Here is a 19,882-nt window from a genome sequence, read left to right on the forward strand (position 1 = left end):
CCTCCCCTTTAAGATTATTTTTCCCTATGTGCATCACTTTGCATTTGACCACCTTAAATTTCATCTGCCATTTAGATGACCCTTTTTTTCCAGCCTGGCAGGGTCTTCCTGCAACTCCTCACAGTATGCTCGTGTTTTAGCTACGAATAATTTTGTGACCTCTTCAAAGGTTTGATCACCTCACTCACTGCTCCCTTTAAATGAGCCGGCAGCGTTCACAACTGCCTGGAGCTTTCCTTGGCCCATGGACCACAAACGATGGCTCTCTCATGAACCTACTGCAGGTGAACCCAGAGTCTGGCCAGTGAGCATCACCATGGTGCAACGGCTGAGACTTCCTCTTCCCGGGCACTGTGAACGTTGCTTCCTCAGCAGCTCCAGCCCTGGAACAGGAGCCAAGCTTGGAAGTCAAATCCAGTTTTCCCAAAACGTCAATCTTTATTGGAAAGATTTTTGCTTGGACACTCTTCTTTAAGAAATAAAATAAGTTTTCCTTCCTTTGTTGCATGTGCCTAAAGGGTTAATTTTCAAAAGGTTTAAGCTGGATAATTTTGGAGTTAGCAAGTTAAACCTCTGTTTCTAATTATTCCCTCCCCATTCCGACTGGCTAAATTTATCCGCTCAAATTCCCAAGGTAAGCAATAAAAGGGAGGCTGCAGTGGGGTCCTTGGAGCAAACTCAGCCGGTTAGCACCTATCTTCAGCACTAACTGGCTAAGTTTAGCTGGGCTGCTCCCCTAAATCTAACTGGCTAAAATTAACTGGTTGTCTAAACCTCTCACTGGTCTTTGAAAACTGAACCCTAAAATTTGTTTTCAGTATTTCTTTTTCTTTCTCTATTTTCAGTGGTTTCTCCTCTTTTTTGCTTTCATTCAGTTTTCATTCTCTCCCTTACTCCACTCTATCTCATATCTTCCAAGTCTCTTGAATGGAGTGTCTGATAGTTTCGGAACTCAAAAATCAATTTGTTTGAGTTTTGTTAGAATTGGCAGAGCTGCAGCAAAACCCCTCACTCAACTTTTCACTTTTTTGTTTTTTTTATCCCAGTCTGCTCACTTTGTCTTCTCTTCCTCCCTCCCTCCTCCCCCTCCCCAAAGCTGTCCTCCCTTCTTACCGCACCCTTCCCATTTTAGCCTTGTTTCTTGCCTCTAATCTAGCCTGTCTTTCCTTCTCACTCATGCTAACTTGCCTTCCCAGCCTCTTGGTCTTGTTCCCAAGCAAACCCACCTCTCTCACCTCAATGCAGCTTCCTATTCCTGACCTTGCTTGCATCTCCACACCCTCCCAGGCTCTCCACTCCAGAACTTAATCTGCGGCTTAGTTTCTCATCCTCTCCTCGCTCCTTGAATGTGTGGCCTTATTACTCCTCTTTCCTCCCCATTTCCTGTTCCCCCAGTCCAGCCGCTCTCATCTACCCTCCCTGCTTCTTTAATGCTCTGCAGTTGGTGTCTTTTTGTAGCTTTGCCACGCAACAGCAGCAGTGTTTCCCTCTGAACTCTTGAAAGTGTTCCTAATGTATCCACATCAGCCTTCCTTTACCTGGGAAAGGTGCATTATCCTGAGTAACCCAAGAGCTTGTAACTGCTATTCTAGGCTAGCATCAAATGAGTAAAATACATCTGAAGTGCACTTCAGTTTCTAAGTGAACTGGGCAAAACTGAAAGATTTCTCCTAGGAAAGCACAGATTGTTCTCAAGCCCACGTAGAAATGGAACATTTTAACTTATGAGGCTTTAATGTGCTAAAAAAAAAAAAAAGCTACAATAATTCTACATATCTACCTGTAGATCTTCTCATAGACAAACTGTGGATTTTCATCTTTTGTTTCCATTTGTTTATCTATTATCAGTTGATAACTAGTTTTAACGGCAGTCAGTGATTGAGATTCAAAGCACACAGAGGGTTATTGAAGCCCAGAAGGCAGATTTGATATTTTTTTTCTTGCTGTTTTCGACATTCCCATTACAGTAAATGAAACAAGTGCCTTTGCAGTCTGTTAGAGCCCATTTATCAGTGGACAAACAAAAAAAAAACAAACCAGCTAGCCCAGTCAAGCCTTTGTTATCACTTTGACCCATCCATTGATCTTCAGTCTGCGGGATCTGCACAGGATTCTTTAAAGCCCACTGGCAGGTCACTGAGAGTTTTCTAATGTTCAGCTGCCTGTGTCACTGAGCTGCTCACCCTGTAGTACATCAAAGTCAAAATTATTAATGTGTAGGTTTAGGCTACACAGTGATTGACTAGTAAACGGCATGGCCTTTAACTATTTCAACCGGCTGACCTGCCAGTGCTGCTAATACAGTACTGCTTGTGCAACATTAGATTAAAAAAAAAATACATTTCTGAAGAAAATTCCCAAATACATTTTACATGGCTTAAAAAAAACCCAAAACAAAAGCATTGGCCATGGACTTATTATGTCATATGCGTTTAATCTGGAGGCATTGAGGATGGCACTGTAAATAATGACCTAGCAGCTCACCATCTGCTAATGAAAATATTGCACGGACAGTTTGTTTTTTTGTCTGCCTTCCAATTTAAGGTTGTGTGTGTGGAGAAAAATGACAAATCGGGCCTGGTTCAACTAAGTCAGTTTGCAAACTGTTTTAATTTAGATGAAAGAGACAGCAGAATCGATTGTGCGTGCTTGGCTGTGAGATTGGTTACCACATCAACCTATTTGATTACTCGCACGCTCGAGTAGCCAAAGAGAGATCAATCCAATCTTACTGTAATGATCTCTGGCACTTGCACACAAACCAGTGATATCTAATAGAATAAAAGAAACTCCCGGCCAACAAAAATCTGTTTCCATTAATTGAGTGGCTAACCATAGCTGAGCAATACTTGTTTTATTAGACAGTCAGTAATTCTGTAAATGGGTGTTCGTTTTGGGTGCTGTGTTCCTGGATGCTCCCTTCTCTCATACTCAAGCCTAATGGCTAATATTTTGACAAAAGTTCAGCTACTACTACTGCTACTAATTGTGTCTATAGCACTATTAGATGTAAGCAGCACTGTACCAATGCACATTTAAGAGAGAGTTCCTGCTCTGTTGCGCTCATAATAGTCAAGACAAAAACAGACAGGACAAGAGAGACCTTGGGAGCTTCATTTATTTAAAAAAAATGGTTAAAATCAAGAGTGCTGTGATCCAGAGAAGCAGGGGTTAAGGTTTAAAAGCCGCCTCAGAAAGGTGGCTAATACTTATTGTGTCAAGTACGCTTCATAGTAACTCTCCAAGCCAAAGACCCAGTGACTGCCAGTCATCACTTATCATGGTGCTTCCCACACTTTCTGTTCAGATACCTCTTTCAAGCTCTGACAAAATCCCAGAACTGGCCACAGAATAAAGTAGCTTCAAATGCCAAATCAAAGTGAGGTGCCTTCAGGGATGTGCATTTCTTTCAATTTTCTTTTTATTCTTATTGTTATCAGCATTAAGCACCACCGAACAGTCAGTGTATATGCAACAAAACATCATCATTTACAGCATTTAGTGCAATTTCAGGCACAGAATAATCATAAGAGATAAACCAATCTCTGGACATAAATGCATCTTATATGAAAAGCTATTTCAATATATTTGCATCCATGTTGTAAAAAAGGTGCCCACAGAATCTCAAAAGACTGTAGCTTGTTCTTAATCAATTCAGAGACATTTCTGTACTTTTTTATATCAATCTATAATCCTTGGAGCATCTATACAATTCCACCTAGCAGGTACACTATCAAGCACTGAGCATTTCTAACCATTTGTACACTGCTGTTCTGCTTTGTTCTGCGTTGAAAACTTGGTTTTGTGTCTCATCTACAAACCCTCCAGGACCCAACAGTAGGTCCTAAGCCACGGGCTGCGAACCCCTGTCCTACCCTGTGCTCAGCATTCACAGCGACTGATGGTATCTGCTGGAGAATTCCAGGCCCTCACTCGCGCAGACCTCACCCTCTTAGTGGCAGGGACACAGGATAGAAGGTGGGATAAGGGTTGTGCCTGAAACATCTGCTATGTTCCAATACGAAAGTTTAATGTGCATTGGGGGATGGGGGAAAGCATGCAAAAAAAGTGTGAAAAACCCAAGGCAGAGGGAAAGAGAAGAGGGTAAAAATGGAGAAAACAAAGAACGAAATAGTTAATTTGTGAACTGTGCTTATAGTGTGTTCGTGTGTTTGCTGTTGTTTTGGGAAATATTTGAGCAATCCACTTATGTAATTTGTATCTTCCGTTTTCTCAATAGAAGTAAATGTTAACCTTGTCCCCATACCAGCAAGGCCACCTGGTGGTTTATAGCTTCACCTGCTAGAATTTCACACAGCTGTATCTGTGTTGGCTTGACCACTACAGGCAGAGCTAGAAAGGTAAAAGTCCGTTTTATAAATTCTTTTTAGCTTTCCAAAGGCCTAATTTCCTACGCTTTTTTTTTTCTCATTGACACAGAATGGGAGAAAAGTTGGCATTTTAAATGCCACCAACATGCTCTAGGTCTGTATATCGGCACTAGTGTTAGCATATAATGATCTTTGGTTGTCTGTGTTGAGATGCTGCACTGAAATGTTATCTGTGACTGCCTCCCCCCCCAAAAAAGCTTCTGTTCAGTAATCACAACATACAGTGATTCCTCAATATTAAGCCCTATTTATAACAAACTGGAATCTTGCCCCTAAAGTAAATATTGCAAAGTGTCATAGATGTTACATTCTGCCATAACAAAGCCTTCAGTGTGCTAAATGTGTTGGCTCCCAGTCTTTGTTAATTAAGTAGTCACTGAATTTATGTTGTTAAATATGTTTATGATGTGGTTTTTTTCCTCACAGTAAATCCTGTGAGTAGCAGAACGCTGTGTGTCTGACCATGTCCTTCTGTGTGTTTTTTTCCATCTATGCATGCAAAGAGTCGGGTCCGCATAACTTTCAAAGCATGTGCAGGTGATCAGGGCCACAGATGGAGAACCACAGGAGACACCCAGGGCTAGAAAAGCAGTAAACCCTAAGTATTTCTCTGCTTTAGTTAAAAGTTTGTTAGTTAAAAGTCCTTCTGGGCTAACTCTGAATCTGGCAGGTGATCCCTGCCAGATTCAGAGAGGCATTAGGAGCCTGTGACCTGAGCAGTGGGGTTGGCAGATTCCTTAGTATACACCAGCCAAAGGCAGGCAGGAGATGAGGGCAGCCAGATCAGCGGGACTAGTGGGATTCCCCAAGCCCTCCCAGCCAAAGTCAGTAAAGTCTGCACAGATATGTATCAGAGATCAAATGTGCTTTTAATGTATACACATTATATATATATATATATATATATATATATATATATCTACAGCCCCATTAGCCCCAGCAGGTGGAGAAATGGGGCTAACAGGATTCCCCAGACCTCACCAGGCCTGGCCTAATGGGGTTCCTCAGACCCTACCATGAGAAGCGGGGCTGGCAGAGTTCCCCAGGCCCTGTCAGCGGAAGACCACCCCTGCCACATAAAGAACAGCTTCAGATCTGGTTCAGGAAGTTTGCAGAACTGAGGCTCATATTTTATCACTTTCAACACCGGCCGTTTTTGAGGGCTTTACGAAAAGGGTAGATATCTTAGCAATTAGTCACTTGTAAGGTGTGAGATACTGAAGCTAAATATATCTAAAGAACAAATATTGTTTGGGGAAAAAAATAGCAAAGATTTGCTTTGTTGTTCTTCTCTTCCTAGCAGTTCTATCTCAAGCCCAGAAGGACTCTCTGACCTGCTCTCTCATTACAGCCTCCCCACTTGTAACATCTAATAGATACAACGTCCCTTGATGATACTTAGCAGGATACTGCTTTCTTTATTTTATTTTTGGAGTTTCTACAGATGCTTCATAATTACCATTTGAAGAAGGTAATTAACAAAGGAAACAGCCTACATATTCACTACAAAAAGGAACTTTGTCATCTCAGAGGCTAAACTATAATGGGCTCATTCTTGAAAAGAAATACTTAGGGTTTACATTTTGCATGGAATACTAAAATAGAAATTTAAAGTTGGGGGGTGGAAGCAATTTAACATTTTCAACGGCAGAGTTTTTATTTTCCTAAAATAATTCAGGAATAATTACTTACTTCTAGTTCCAGCTCATCTCTGTCCATGTCTTGATGAATGCTTCCCATGAAATCGCTTGGGTCATAAAATCCATGTGCTGACGAATGCCTAGAGTATTAAAAAAGGCAAAAAAAAAAATAAAAAATTCACAAACTTTTAACTCCCCCATTTTTTTATTTTTTATTTTTCAGGTATCTTATTAGCATCCATATCCATTCACTTGGACTCCATTATCTTGGAGCAATTCCACCTCCAGCCTGTACTGATAATGATCGTTATAATATGGCACCGGTGTTGACTAGCAGGGAGAGGTGCACTGATGATAGAATATTGGCGCAATGGGTCATATTAGCAACTACTGCTTCTGCTCCAGCCATGGTCTTTGCCTCCTCTTGTGGTGCTCCTTAAGCTGCATCTGTCTAAGTCAAAATATAAGGACCCCAAGGTATATCAAGGAAGCACGAAAGGCACAGGATATAACCACTGCTAAGAACAAACGAGAGTCGGCATTGCAAATTGCATTTACTGTGCCATTCAAAACTACCATCAAATACATTAAAAGCCTTTTAAATTGTTATTGCAAGAAGTTTCTGGCAGATCTAATGGAGCCTACTTTTCAGGACATGCGTCTGCACACTTGTATGGATAATTAAAAAAAAAAAAAAAAAAAAAAAAATCTATCCCTGGCTAGATCCCCTGAAAATTCAGTGTCTATACAACTTCAAATTCAAAAGTTACACAAATAGAAACCTGCACACAGACACAGCGATTTCATAAGTCTTTCCCCCCCCCCCTTGGAAAATCAGCCAATAAGAGAAATGGTATACAATAGAAATGTCATATTCTGGAGAAGGCATCTCAAAGAGTTCGTATCCGCATGTCACCCTGTCCGATCCGGCTCACCTATCACTTAACATGAGACGCCTGCTCCAAAGCATTATGTTAGTCCAAAAAAAAAATCATCATGCAAATGTGAGGTTTTAAACAGATACTGCCAAGCCTTTGTGAACCATCAGCCTTCAACTCAAACCTATAATGCTCAGATTCAGTCTAAAACCAGCAGACAAGTTCAAAATTATTACTTGAATGCAAAGAGAAACCTCTTCCCCATGGAAACCGAACTTCAGTAGAAGTCAATGTGCATTATTTTCTACACACTACATAAAAACAAAATTGGCATCAGCACAGTAATTGGAAGTGCACATCCTTAGCAATCAGCACAAGAAAGTGCATGGTACAGCTGTCATGTGTCTGCACCCCTGTAATGTGAATATCGCATTGACAATGAAATGTATTATGCCTGTTAGTCATTTGGCACCATGACGGGCAAACATTTAAAATATTGCATTAATTGGCAAAAGGGTAGTATATGAAAAGTCAGAGAACCATTTGTTTCTTTTATCTTTATTCTAACGGCATGCAGTACATTGTCCTTGTGTGTGCTGTCTGATGCCACAAGAGAGAGGAGGATGTAAGGCTGGGCGTTGTTGTTTAACAAAACTGAGCTGCGTTTCCGGGGCCGGTGCTAAATAGGCTGGGATTCAGAGCAGAAATTTAAAGAGTAAGTCCCTTTCCCTGGGGTCCTAGCTCTTTCCTTCATGGTTCTTCTGCTTTTCTCTCCCCCCATCCCCCCATCCCCTCCTCATCTCCAGTCTTTGAGTTCTTTCCCTCCTAATCCCTCAATTTCCAGTCTTTGGGCTTCTTTAAGTTCCCTCCCCTCTATCATCCGCTATCCTTCCTTCCTCCTCCAAATCACTTCCCCCATGACCCATTCCTGACCCGTCTTCCTCCTATTCCTTTCACCATGGCTCTTTCCCAGCTCTTCTCTCTCCTATCCTCCCCCAACATAGCTTTCTCAACTCCTCTCCCTCCTACCATCCGTCCTTCATGGGTTCTCACCCTCTTATGCTTCTCCACATGGCCCCTTCCAGGCTCCCTCCCCCTTCTAGCCTCTCATGACCCCTTCCAGGGTCCTTTCCTGTAACATCTCCAGCCCATCCCTTATTTCCCATCATTTAGCTAGTCCTGGGCCAGCAACCATGGTCAACTTTAGGCTGTGGCAATAGAAAGGAAAATCAGCATGAGGCCTGTAAACCTGCATGTGTTCACCAACCATATACCAGCCCCACCTCCCAAATGGTATCACAAAAGCTATGCAGGCAGAGGGGGCAGGGCTGCTGCAGGTCCTTAGTTTAATTCAGTGCTTCCCAACCTGGAGTCTGCCAGACCATAACAGGGAGTCTAAGGGAAGTGAACTATGAGAGGAGAGGAGAAAGCCTGGCCCGCGCTGCAAAAGAGATCTGACAAGCTGCCGCAGACCTCATCCCATGCTGGCCATGACAGAAGAGGCCCAACAGGCTGCAGCACATCTCATCCTGCCAGCAACCACAAAAAAAGAGAGGCCCGACAGGCTGCCAGCACACCCCATCCTGCCGGTGACCAAGCAAGCAAAGTCCCGACGGTCTGCAGCACTTCCTATCAGCCGGTAACCACGAAAAGTGAAGCCGCTGGTGCATCCCATTCCACTAGCGACCACAAAAGAAAGAAAGAAAGAAAGAAGAGACTGACAAGGTGCAGCAAATCCCATCAGCCAGCGATCACAAAAAAAGAGGCCCAACATGCCACCAGTGTATCCCCATCCTGTCGGTGGCCAAGAAAGAAACAGCTCAACATGCTGTCGGTGCACCTAATCCTTCCGGCAGTCTGAATGAGGAAGAGACTGTGCAATCCTTCCTTCCCCCACAGACTTCAGGAAAAGAAAGCAAGAGCATGTTTGTATGAGAACATGTCTATATAAGAGAGAGAGAGAGCATATGCATATATGAGAGCATACATGTGTATATGTGAAAGCATGTGTGCATTAGAGAGAGACCGTGTGTGTGTGTGTGTGACAGCACGCATGTATAAGAGAGAGAGGGCACATGTGTGTATGAGAAAGAAGAGTCCCAACACGCCACTGACCCAGAAAAAAAAAAGAGGCCCTACAGGATCCCACAGTCTCCCTACAGGCTGCTGGTGCACCCCATCCTGCCAGCAGCCTGAGGGAGACTGCACAACCCCCTATCCTCCCTGCAGACTCCAGGAAAAGAGAGCGATGGCATGTGAGAGCAAGTGTGTATGTGAGGGGGAGTGTGCATGTGTGTAGACAGGGGCGGATTGGCCTATCGGGGGATTGGGCATCCCCCGGTGGGCCGGTTGCTCTAGTCACGTGGTCTGCTGAGCTCGGCTGTGACAGAGCCGTGCTCGGCAGACCACGTGGTATCTCCGGGGCCGGTCGGGGCGGTGAATCCCTGGGCCGGTCGTCAGCATGAACCTGCCCCTGGTATCAGAGCGAAGAAACTTATGTATGTGAGAGAAAGGGAGCATGTGTGTGCGAAAGCACGTGTGTATGAGAGAGGGAGCACGTGTCTATTAAGATTATTTTAGGGCGCTAGTTAATTAGCAGATTGGAAAACACTGTATGCGAAGTTGGGGTTAACAGCAGATCAAAGCAATCACCAATACACCAATAAACTGATAAATGTGGATCAATATATATACAGTGCTCAGCTAGCATAAAGTTTAATATATTTTTAAACATGATCCTGCTGTATACTTTTTTTTTATCCTCCTTTTCTAAGTTTGCTCAGTAACAGGCACTGAAATAAGAAGGATGTGGGGGTCCGTGAAAATTTTGAAGGTTGAAAAGGGGTCCACACTCCCAAAAAGGTTGGGAACCTCTGGTTTAGTTTATGTTTAGCCTTGATTTACCATACTTTCAACTTTACTTCTTTAGCATGTCCTGATGTGACATTTACCCTGTCAATACTGGGGTAATTGAAGTCACCCCTTATTACTGAGCTTCTAATTTTGTTAGCTTCCCTAATTTCTGTTAGTATTTCATTATCTGTCTTTTCATTATGGCCAAGTGGACGGTAGAACACCCCCTCTATTATTCTATTCCACTTCTCACTTGGGATTTCTATCTATAAAGATTCTAAAGTACATTTTGTTTCCTATAGAACTTTTATTCTGTTTGACTCTATGCTCTCTTTAATATATAGCGCCACCCTTCCACCAATTTGAGTCATCCTGTCATTGTAATATAACTTATATCCTCATATCAGTGTCCCATTAGTTATCTTCCTTCCACAGGTCTCTGAGATGGCAATTTTATCTACCTCTTCATTCATTCTAACTCTCCCATCTTATTTTTTAGATTTCTAGCATTTGTATACAGACATTTAAAAGTATATTTTTAGTTTGTATTAAACCCTACTTACCAAATGTCAGGGGTAATTTACTCTTTACTTAAAGGCACATGGGCTACTTTAGCATTTATTGCAACCTATCGAGATACCCTAACTTCCCTGTTTTGTTACTGTCCTTTAAAGATACATCATTCCAAACCATGTGCTCCCGAGCGACTGTCTGCTCCCCCCCATAACTTCCATATCAAAGCGGTTTACAATTAAAACATATGCCGGCTTATGCATCTCATACTGATTTCTCTTCTACTGCCACAGCCTGAAGATCGCCAGTGGCAGAGTGGCCCAAGACTGGGCTGTGCTTCTTTCACTTCCAGGCAGGCCAAAGACGTCAACACTTCAGAACAAAAGGTGGTATCAAAAATAAAAAAAAAGTTTCTGTGACAAAACATGTATGATGGTTCTAAAAAAGGTATGAAAGAAGGCATTAAGGATACAGCTGTTTGGCAGATCAGGTGCTGTACCCCAAGGTATTTAATTTGATGCAACGGCCAGTTCATTCTGTTTAAACTGAAGGTTCCTGGCTGGTCCATTGGCTTGACCTTCCTGCCCTTGTTGGGTGGAAATGCACTTGTTCTCCCATGGGGCAACAATCTGGATGCGATCCCTGATGCTCATCAACTGCAGTTCTTGCTAAGATTAAAGTGAATTTTTGTTCACTCTCTGGGGAGCTGTTCTTTGCAACTAATAAGTCCTTCCTGCAGAAATATTTCCCTGGCTCCTGGAAAAGGTTAATAGGCTACATAATTATGTTTATGACAATGAAGTAGCTTAGGAACGCTGAACACAAACGAAGCATATGAATTGGCTAACTGTAATTACCAACTCATATGAAAAATATCCAGCTTATGAATAAGTTCTAAAGTTGCCCGACTGCTATGCTACCCATTCATAATAGTATTAATTAAGACCCTCCAAGACTGTGTTTATAAGAATTACTGTGCTCTCCATGTGGCTGACGTCTGTGAGCAGCTGACTTCTTGCATTCTGCAAGGTGGAACCATGACCCATAAATGCAAAGGCTGTGGTGCCTTAGTGAAAACAATATTGCTTCTTAGAGGGGAGGGGGACTAGTGACTTACAGAGGAGAACGGCTGTTGGCTCTTTATATACAGCTTTACTTTATATGTTTATTTAACATATGAAATGTTGGAAAGATTTAGGGAAAATGAAACCACTTCTGTCTGTCTGTGGCCAAAATAACTCTCCAAAGGGATGGAAAATCACTCAGTTTGGTAGGCAGGCAGAGATTGGGAATATCTTGGACGAATTTGAAAATCAGAAACACTGGGTCTGTATTTTCAGAAAGCAAATTTCTCCCAGTCACTCCTCCCCCCCCCCCCCCCCCCCCCAAAAAAAAATTCCCATTGCTTCACTGTGGGAAGCAGTTAAAGGCTGCGGCATATTGGTGACTGCTTTATTTCAAAAGTCACCCCCCACCCAGCAGGCTGGCCCAGAGCAAGAAAGGCAGGCAGAAACGTGGAAAAAATAAACTGAAGCAACTGACAAGGGATGGCACATCCCTCTCACAAAATATACATACAGACATGACAATCAGCACACCCCTCTCAGAACACAAACATACACACATCCCCATAATCTCCCTTCCACATCCACACACAAACCCACACCCACTATACACAGCCCTGCCCACGCTTCCCCAAAATCCATATGCACAGCTCAAGCCCCACAAACAATACAATCAGCACCCCTCTGTCACATACTGAGTCAGACGCACACAGACACACACACACACACCAAGGATTTATCATTGTTCATGTGCACATTTGTGTATGTTTATGTATGGAGCCCATGTTTGTTTGCCTGCTTTCCAAAGTTTATATTTACGCCAGATTGTTTTGTAGTAACTGGACAAATTGTGATACTGTTTCAGTTTTGTCCTGGAGCCAGCCCTGCTGGGGGTAGGGGTGGAATGGAGCACTTGCCAAAATGTCACAGCCTCTAACTGCCTCCCCAGAGGCATCACAGTCTTACCTTAGGCCACACAAAGACACAGATGCTTTCCAAGCTGCAGTTTTCCTCTCCCTTCCCTTATCCTATGGGTGCAACAAGTTGAACACGTTGCAACAAATGAAAAAAAACCCAAACTGATGCATAGCATGTACTCAGTGCATAAGCTAAGAAACCCATCCACATTAGAAAGCAGTCCCAAAGCCATGCCTGCCTATGCTTTTTGAAAAGGCAATGGGATGCTTATCTTATTAAAATATGCAAAACAAGAAGGAGATAAAGTAATACCATTAGTGCCAAAGAATAATGCATTATTCTTCCTAAAATAAACCTGAAATATGGAAAACTACTATTAGAATGATATTCTAAGTTGACTGGGATCAATATTTTCATCAGCGTCTGGGAAACACAGACTGTGCTTATTAGATGACATTGCAGATACCTGTTAATGTTACTTACTCTTCAGGCGAGAGGTATGGATCTAGAACTGCGACCGTTGGGGTAGGAGATCTCATCTTAGTGAGAGCCATGATGTGTTCAAAGGTGATGTCTGTCTGGGTGCTCACGTCCATCAGCTGCGAATCGGGTGAAGGAGTGAGCATTTTGCTGCGCGGGGTTCTCCTCAGGACCTGCACCACGATCGGCTCTTTGGCTGTTTTAAATGCTTCGACTGCCTGGTCGTGAGTTGCTCGAGATAAATCTTTTCCATTTACCTGCAGGAAATAATTTTAAAAAGGCAGAATGAGGACACTTCGGTATGTGCATTTGTTAGAGATGTGTTTTCTGCCTAATTGTTTCTCATTTAAAGACATTTCAGCTCCAGTGGGACTAGAAAGAGATCCCAGTGAGGTACTATTACACAATATGTTTATTTTTTTTTTATCACAAACTCACAACTGCTATCTTCTGAACTTCACAGGACAGGAGAGGAAGCACTTACATAGCAACTAATATCATCACTGAAGCAATTCTATATGTAAATTCTAGAGAGAGAGAGATATCCCTTGCTTTTATTTAAAATGTAATTACATTTATTACAATCCCTGGCCCGGACTGTGAAAGCAGGACCTGATTAGGTTCATCACGTTTCCTACATTTCGAGTTCTGGCATTATTTCACCTTTGAGATGGGTTGCAAAATATCACTATGGGAAGGCAACAGCACAGCTGATGACATCACAGGGTTACTTTACTGCATGGGTTTTCACCACATATTATACCATTAACAGCTATGTGACAAGTTTTGTTTTTTTTTGGAAGGGGAGGGAAGGGTGAGTGGGTTTAGTAGTGCAGTTTTATTACTAATTTGTTTTTATGATAGTTAAAAAAGTATTTAAAATTTTGTAAGAGCAGTAACTAGCTGTGGAATTCTCCTTTAATATTATATTACAGAACCCAATCTGCATGTAAACTGATATGGGTATGTGAAAATGCACATATGGTATAGGTGCTGGATTACCAAATAGGCACATGTCTAGGAGCTTCCCAAAATTAGTAGGACCCTGCTGCCCCCATAGGTTGACTGTTGTATAGTTTATGTAAGAGTCAACCTATGGGGTGGAGGCTCCGAAGTCTTTGTGCATAGGGGCCTTGGAGGGTCTTAATTTGCCAGCGACAGTATATTAGGATGACGGGATGGCCCAAGTAATATTGGTACAATTTTTCTAAGCCTTTTATTTTTAACTCCCACCTGAAAACTTTCTTGTATTTATAGTCTTGTTACAGTAGATGAAGCAGGACCATAGATCCTAGAGTGCTTTTGTTGTGTCGGAGGTAGACCCTTGGGCCAAGGTGGGGTTGACACAACCCATAGGTAAGGACCTACGGGTCCCCACCATCGGCAGGTGGAGTGGGCTGATAGGCAGAGGCCACTGGAGCTTCACCTATACCAGCCCTCGTTCCCTGCGGATTGAGCCTTTGGGTGCTGGGGCCGGCAGGACTTAGGTGGGCCTCAAGATAGAATAGCAAGAAAAGTTGGTTCAGTTCAGAGACAGCAGGCGAGGGATGGTGTAGTCCTACTCTGAACTGCGTATGGTTCTGAAAACTTGGCCACCAATGAAACCAAGGCAGACTGAGGGCGCTCGAGCAAAGGTAGGCCGAAGCCTAATAAGTCCACGTCCAGGGAGTAGGCAGAAGAGGCGTCCAATGGTAGGCTTGAGTCAGGGCTGGCGGCAATCCAGGGGTTGTGGCAAGCAATGCTGAGGTCTGATCACGGAGACAATCAATATCGTAGTCAATCAAAGCTGAGGTCTGATCACGGAAAAGTCAATAGTGTAGTCGGACAAAGTGAAGGTCAGGGTCTGGAGATAAGCAATACGTGGTCAGACAAAGCAGAGGTCTGGGTCTGGAGATAGGCTGTAGCATGGTCAGATGAAGCAACGTCAAAGTCCGTGTAATCAATCCGAAGCATGGGCAGGGCAGGATCGAGGAAACAGGAACAACGAGGATCAGGAACGTAGAGTAGAGACAAATCTCTAGTAGCAATGAGTACTCGACCAGCAAGGATACCTGTTGCAAAGGCAACGCTATGGAGCGGGGCCTGAGCTTAAATACTATGAAGAGGTTGATGTCATCATCCGGGGTCGCAGCCAGGATCCCGCCGCAGTCCCTACATAAGGATCAGCGATGCGTGCACGCACGCCTAGGGAGGGACGCGGGTAGTGGCGTCTCTCCGCTGGCCACGCAGAGAGGCCCAACGAGCAGTAGCATCATGACTGGAATGCTGGGGACTGTGGCAGAGCCGGAGGCACCGGAGGAGACCCGAAGTTGGAGCTGGCAGTCCGCTGCCGCTAGCGAGGGGGAACCAGAGGCTGGAATCCTTGTGGAAGGGTGAGAGGGCCGTGCTGCGGGTCTGCCGGAGACGGCACACGTAACAGCTTTGAAGTAAGATGTAGACAAAAGAGGATCTGCTGCAAATGCCTATGTTCATGGAAGTATCTGGTCACAGCCTGGTGTAGTCAAGAAAAGTTACATGCACGAGAAGAGATACTGTATATAGGACAGAGAGGAATATTGATAATACAGCAATTATAAGTTGCCATTCTTGAATGCATCCGACTCTTATCCAGGATAGCAGATGTAAGGCTAAGTATCAGTGATAGCAGTGCCTCATGCACAGCTGCTATCAATTAAAATAATCACAGACAACAATGGCTTCTTTATATATCATCGAAAAATAGAAATGTATACTATGATGGCAGATAAAGACTGTAAGGCCCATCTAATTTAGCCAGTTTTATTCCTGGTGCAATGCTATAGGTACCAGTTCTCTGGCTTCCCTTTTACTTCTTTACAACTAGGTACCTTCTGTGCTTATCCCAAGCCTTTCCATTACTGGTTTTGCTTTTACCATCTCCTCTGAAAGGCCATTCCATGCATCTACCACCCTTTCCACAAAGAATTATTTTCTGATGTAACTCCTGGGGCCACTCCCTCAGAGCCTCAAATCATGCCCTCTTGTTCTAGAGCTTCTTGTGCATTATTTATACCTTTGACATATTTGAATATCTCTATTATATTCTGTGCAGGAAATCTTGCCTCCAAAGCTTGATCTTCCAGGTTCCTCAGATCACTACTGTGTTTGGGAATGTGCTGCATAGCAGAGCAGAAAAGGTTGTGGCATGAGATTTGATCTAACCTTTCACAGACCAACTGTGCTAGAAACTAATAAGTTCATTACCATAGAGCACTCTGATAAGAGATCAGAAACCATTATGAAACTAGGGATATGCTGTCATTTAAAAACCAACAGGGAAATAACAGTGATATCCGTTTCCTTTTGTGCTTTCGGAACACAAAAAAACCCCAACAGCTCAATTTTGTTTTGTTTTCCATTATTTAGCACATACAACTATTTAGTGTGTGAAATTGCAGACCTATTAGTAATTTGTAAACTATCATTAAAATCATCCACTGTAGCTGAAGATTGGAGGGTGGCCAACATAACTCCAATTTTTAGAAAGGGTTCCGGGGTGAATCAGGAAACTACAGAGGGCCTGACATCAGTGCCAGGCCAAATAGTGGAAACTATTATAAAGAACACAATTACTGAACATAGTTTAATGGGACAAAGCCAACATGGATTTAGCCAAGAGAAGTCTTGCCTCACCAATCTGTTACATTTTTTGAAGTCATGAATAAACATGTGGATAAAGGTGAGCCAGTTGATACAGTGTATCTGGATTTTCAGAAAGCATTTGACAAAGAACCCCATGAGAGACTCTTGAGGAAATGAAACAGTCATGGGCTAGAAGGCAATGTTCTATTGTGGATTGGGAACTGGTTAAAAGGTAGAAAACAGAGAGTAAGACTAAATGGCCATATTTCTTAAAATGAGTGCCTCAGGGATCTGTACTGGGACCACTGCTTTTTAACATATTTATAAATGACTTGAACATGGGATCAATGAATGAGGCGATAAAATTGGCAGATGACAAAATTATTCAAAGCTGTTAAATCACAAGAGGATTGTGAGAAATTTCAAGAGGAACTTGTGTGACTGGGAGACTGGGCATCCAAATGGTAAATGATATTTAATGTGTACAAGTGGAAAGTGATCATGTAGGGAAGAGCAACCCAAATTACAGCTACACAATGCTAGGTTCCACATTGTGAGTCACACCCAGGAAAAGGATCTAGGTGTCATCTTTTTCAGTTTGCGGCAGCGGCCAAGAAAGCAAATAGGAATTATTAGGCAAGGAATGGAGAATAAAACAGAGAATGCTTCTGTGTCACTCCAAGGTGCGACCGCACCCTGACTACTGTGTGCAATTCTGGTCACTCTAAAAAGATACAGCAGAATTAGAAAAGCCGTTAGTGTAGCTGGGGTTAATAAAGGTTTGGATAAGTTCCTAGAGAAAAACTCCATAATCTACTATTAAGGTGGACTTAGGGAAATCCACTCTTTATCCCTGGGAGAAGCAGGATGGAATCTATGGACCCTTTGGGATCCTGCCAGGTACTTGTGACCTGGATTGGCCGCTGTTGGAAACAAGATACTGGGCTTGATGGACATTTGGTCTGATCCAGTTTGGCAAACTTAATGTTCTTATGAAATACTTTTCTATGTGCACTCCTAGTTGTGTCTGTCCCTCAAGTTTTTTTTGTAATTAATATTTTATTCAACACATATTTATCTAGGATAATCAACAAAGCATCTTAACATCCAGAAACAGTGTTTCCATTTTATAAATTAGAAAAGCAAATACAGCAAATGCTTATGACATATTCACACCTTTACTAACCCATTTCTCCCCACTCACATCTCTGCTTCTTAATGAAACCTAACACAAGAAGGTACATTTTACTACTTCAGATGTATAATCACTCCATGAAGAAGAGAAAGTCCAGGCAAAAAACAAAAATATAAAAGATCTTCAACTGAATATCTCAATATATTAAAAAAAAAAAAAGAAAAGAGGACGATTTATTCTTGTCCAACCAAAGTTGAAGGAGGACTCCAAATCTCCAAATATTTAGAGTTAAAAGTATCTCTCTTAGGGCAGTCAGCTTTTCCAAATGGTGTATTCGCTTAAACTTAGCCAACAATCGGGCCGATACAGTAATACGCGCGGGAGAGCCAGCGAGCGCCCACTCTCCCAATGTACACCAAGGCCATGCAAATGAGGGCCCACAGTAAAAAGGAGGCGCTAGGACACTAGCACGTCCCTAGCGTCTCCTTACTGACAGCCGATGCTTAATTTTACCAGCATCAATTGTCGAACCTGCTGACAGCCACGGGTTCGGAAAAAGGACACCAGCAAAATTGAGCGTCTGTCTTCCAACCCGTGGGCCGCAGGCAGATTTTTTTTTTTTTTTAAGAATTTTTCGTTTTTTTTTTAATTTTTGGGGCCTCCGACTTAATATCGCTATGATATTAAGTCGGAGGGTGTACACTTTTCCGGTGCTGGCCAAAATTAATGCCAGCCTTTGGCAGGCGTTAATTTCTGAAAGTAAAATGTGCGGCTTGGCTGCACATTTTACTTTCTGTATCGCGCGGGACTAACTAATAGGCTCATTAACATGCATTTGCATTTTGCAGGTGCTATTAGTTTCGCGGGGGTTGGCCGTGCATTTTCCATGCGCTATTACCCCATACTGTATAAGGGGTAAAAATGGTGCGTCGAAAACGCGCGTCCAAACGGGAGCTAACAGTGCGCTTGGCCCGAATGTAAGTAAAGAAGGCGACCCTCTTTTTTTCCACCAGGAGGCAACTACACATCTTACAGCCATCACCAATAAAGTCACTAACTTGCTTTTTGTAGAAGAAATATCACAAACACACACATTTAACAAAAATAACCGTGGATCAACAGGCAGAGTGCTTCCTCCAACATGGCATTCAAAAATTTGCAGAAATTTGCCCAAAACATTTGTATCACTGGGCCCGTCCACCAGATGTGAAAAATGTCCCCAATAGCCCTGCACTGTCTGGGGAGTCGAGTACTATCTAAATAATATCTTATAACCATTATCAGTTATAGAGGAAATTGAACATTGGCCCACACTCATGAAACAAAGCTCCCAAGACTCATCACCTAAATCCTTCTCCCATATCTTCAAATGCTGTGCCTTATCCCTGGGGGCATCATTCAAAACAGCACAAACTTTAAATATAGTCCCCTCGAATGTAGCTGCCTTGTCCCTCAGGTGTTTAATATCAGTAAGGTACGACGCAGAACACTAACTGGGCCTTATAGTTCTTGTCTTCCTTCCTATTCTGTGTGCCTTTATTCAAGAAGGCATGGGATAAGCACAGAAGATTGTTAGTTATGAAGGATCTGGACTGGAAGTGGTCCAGAGAAAGGTGAGGTATGGAGACTCTACAGAAAGCTATATGAGATGAGACTGAAGGATCTGAATAAGTATACCCTGGAAGAGACAGGGGAGATATGATACAGACCTTCAAACACCTGAAAGGTATTAAAGATGCACAAAAATTAAATCTTGTCTGACGGAAAGGAAGCTATAAAACTAGGGTCAAGATATGAAACTCCAAGGGGGACGGGGGGGACTCAGGAACAATGTAAGGAATATTTCTCCACAGAAAGGATGGTGGATGCATGGAATGCCCTCCCGGAAGAGGTGGTGAAGACAAGAATGGTAATGGAATTCAAAAGGGCATGGGACAAATACAGAAAATCCCTGCTGGCTTGAGAATGGAAATGAAGAAATGGGGTAACTTTTCTAATATACCTAAAGTTTACATTTCTGTCTGGGGGTAGCCTGCATGGAGAGGAGGTTGCTACTACCCTTAACAGAAGGCTTGGCGGAGTTGGGGGGGCGGGGGGCCTGCATGTAGTGGCAGTTGCTATTACTTAAAAAAAAAACAAAAAAAAAAACTTGCTGGGCAGACTAGACTGATCTTTTTCTTTTTTTATCTGCCGAGTTCACTATCAGGCCAATACAGTAAAACCCGCGGGAGAGCCAGTGCTCCGAGGCGAGCGCCCGCTCTCCCGACACGCGCACAGGCCACTCTCCTGTGCGTGCAATTTAGTATGCAAATGAGGGCCCGTGGTTAAAAGAGGCGCTAGGGAAACTAGCGTGTCCCTAGCGCCTCCTTTTTGACAGGAGCGGCGGCTGTCAGCGGATTTGACAGCCGAC

At 43.0% G+C, this 19,882-nt stretch overlaps 1 protein-coding gene across 6 annotated transcripts in view; it reads right to left on the reverse strand.

The window, feature by feature from the left end:
* PDZRN3 (PDZ domain containing ring finger 3) overlaps window positions 1-19,882 on the reverse strand; it is a 395,777-nt gene that overhangs the window by 28,577 nt on the left and 347,318 nt on the right. For all 6 annotated transcript variants that reach the window (XM_029601102.1, XM_029601101.1, XM_029601107.1 and 3 more), the window contains 2 exons: window positions 12,741-12,994; window positions 6,084-6,171 (listed from right to left, as the gene is read on the reverse strand). In XM_029601102.1, the coding sequence (XP_029456962.1) occupies window positions 6,084-6,171; window positions 12,741-12,994 (342 nt within the window). The remainder of the gene's footprint in view (window positions 1-6,083; window positions 6,172-12,740; window positions 12,995-19,882) is intronic.

This window comes from Rhinatrema bivittatum, chromosome 4 (genome assembly GCF_901001135.1).
Source record: "Rhinatrema bivittatum chromosome 4, aRhiBiv1.1, whole genome shotgun sequence".
Classification (NCBI taxonomy): Eukaryota; Metazoa; Chordata; class Amphibia; order Gymnophiona; family Rhinatrematidae; genus Rhinatrema; species Rhinatrema bivittatum.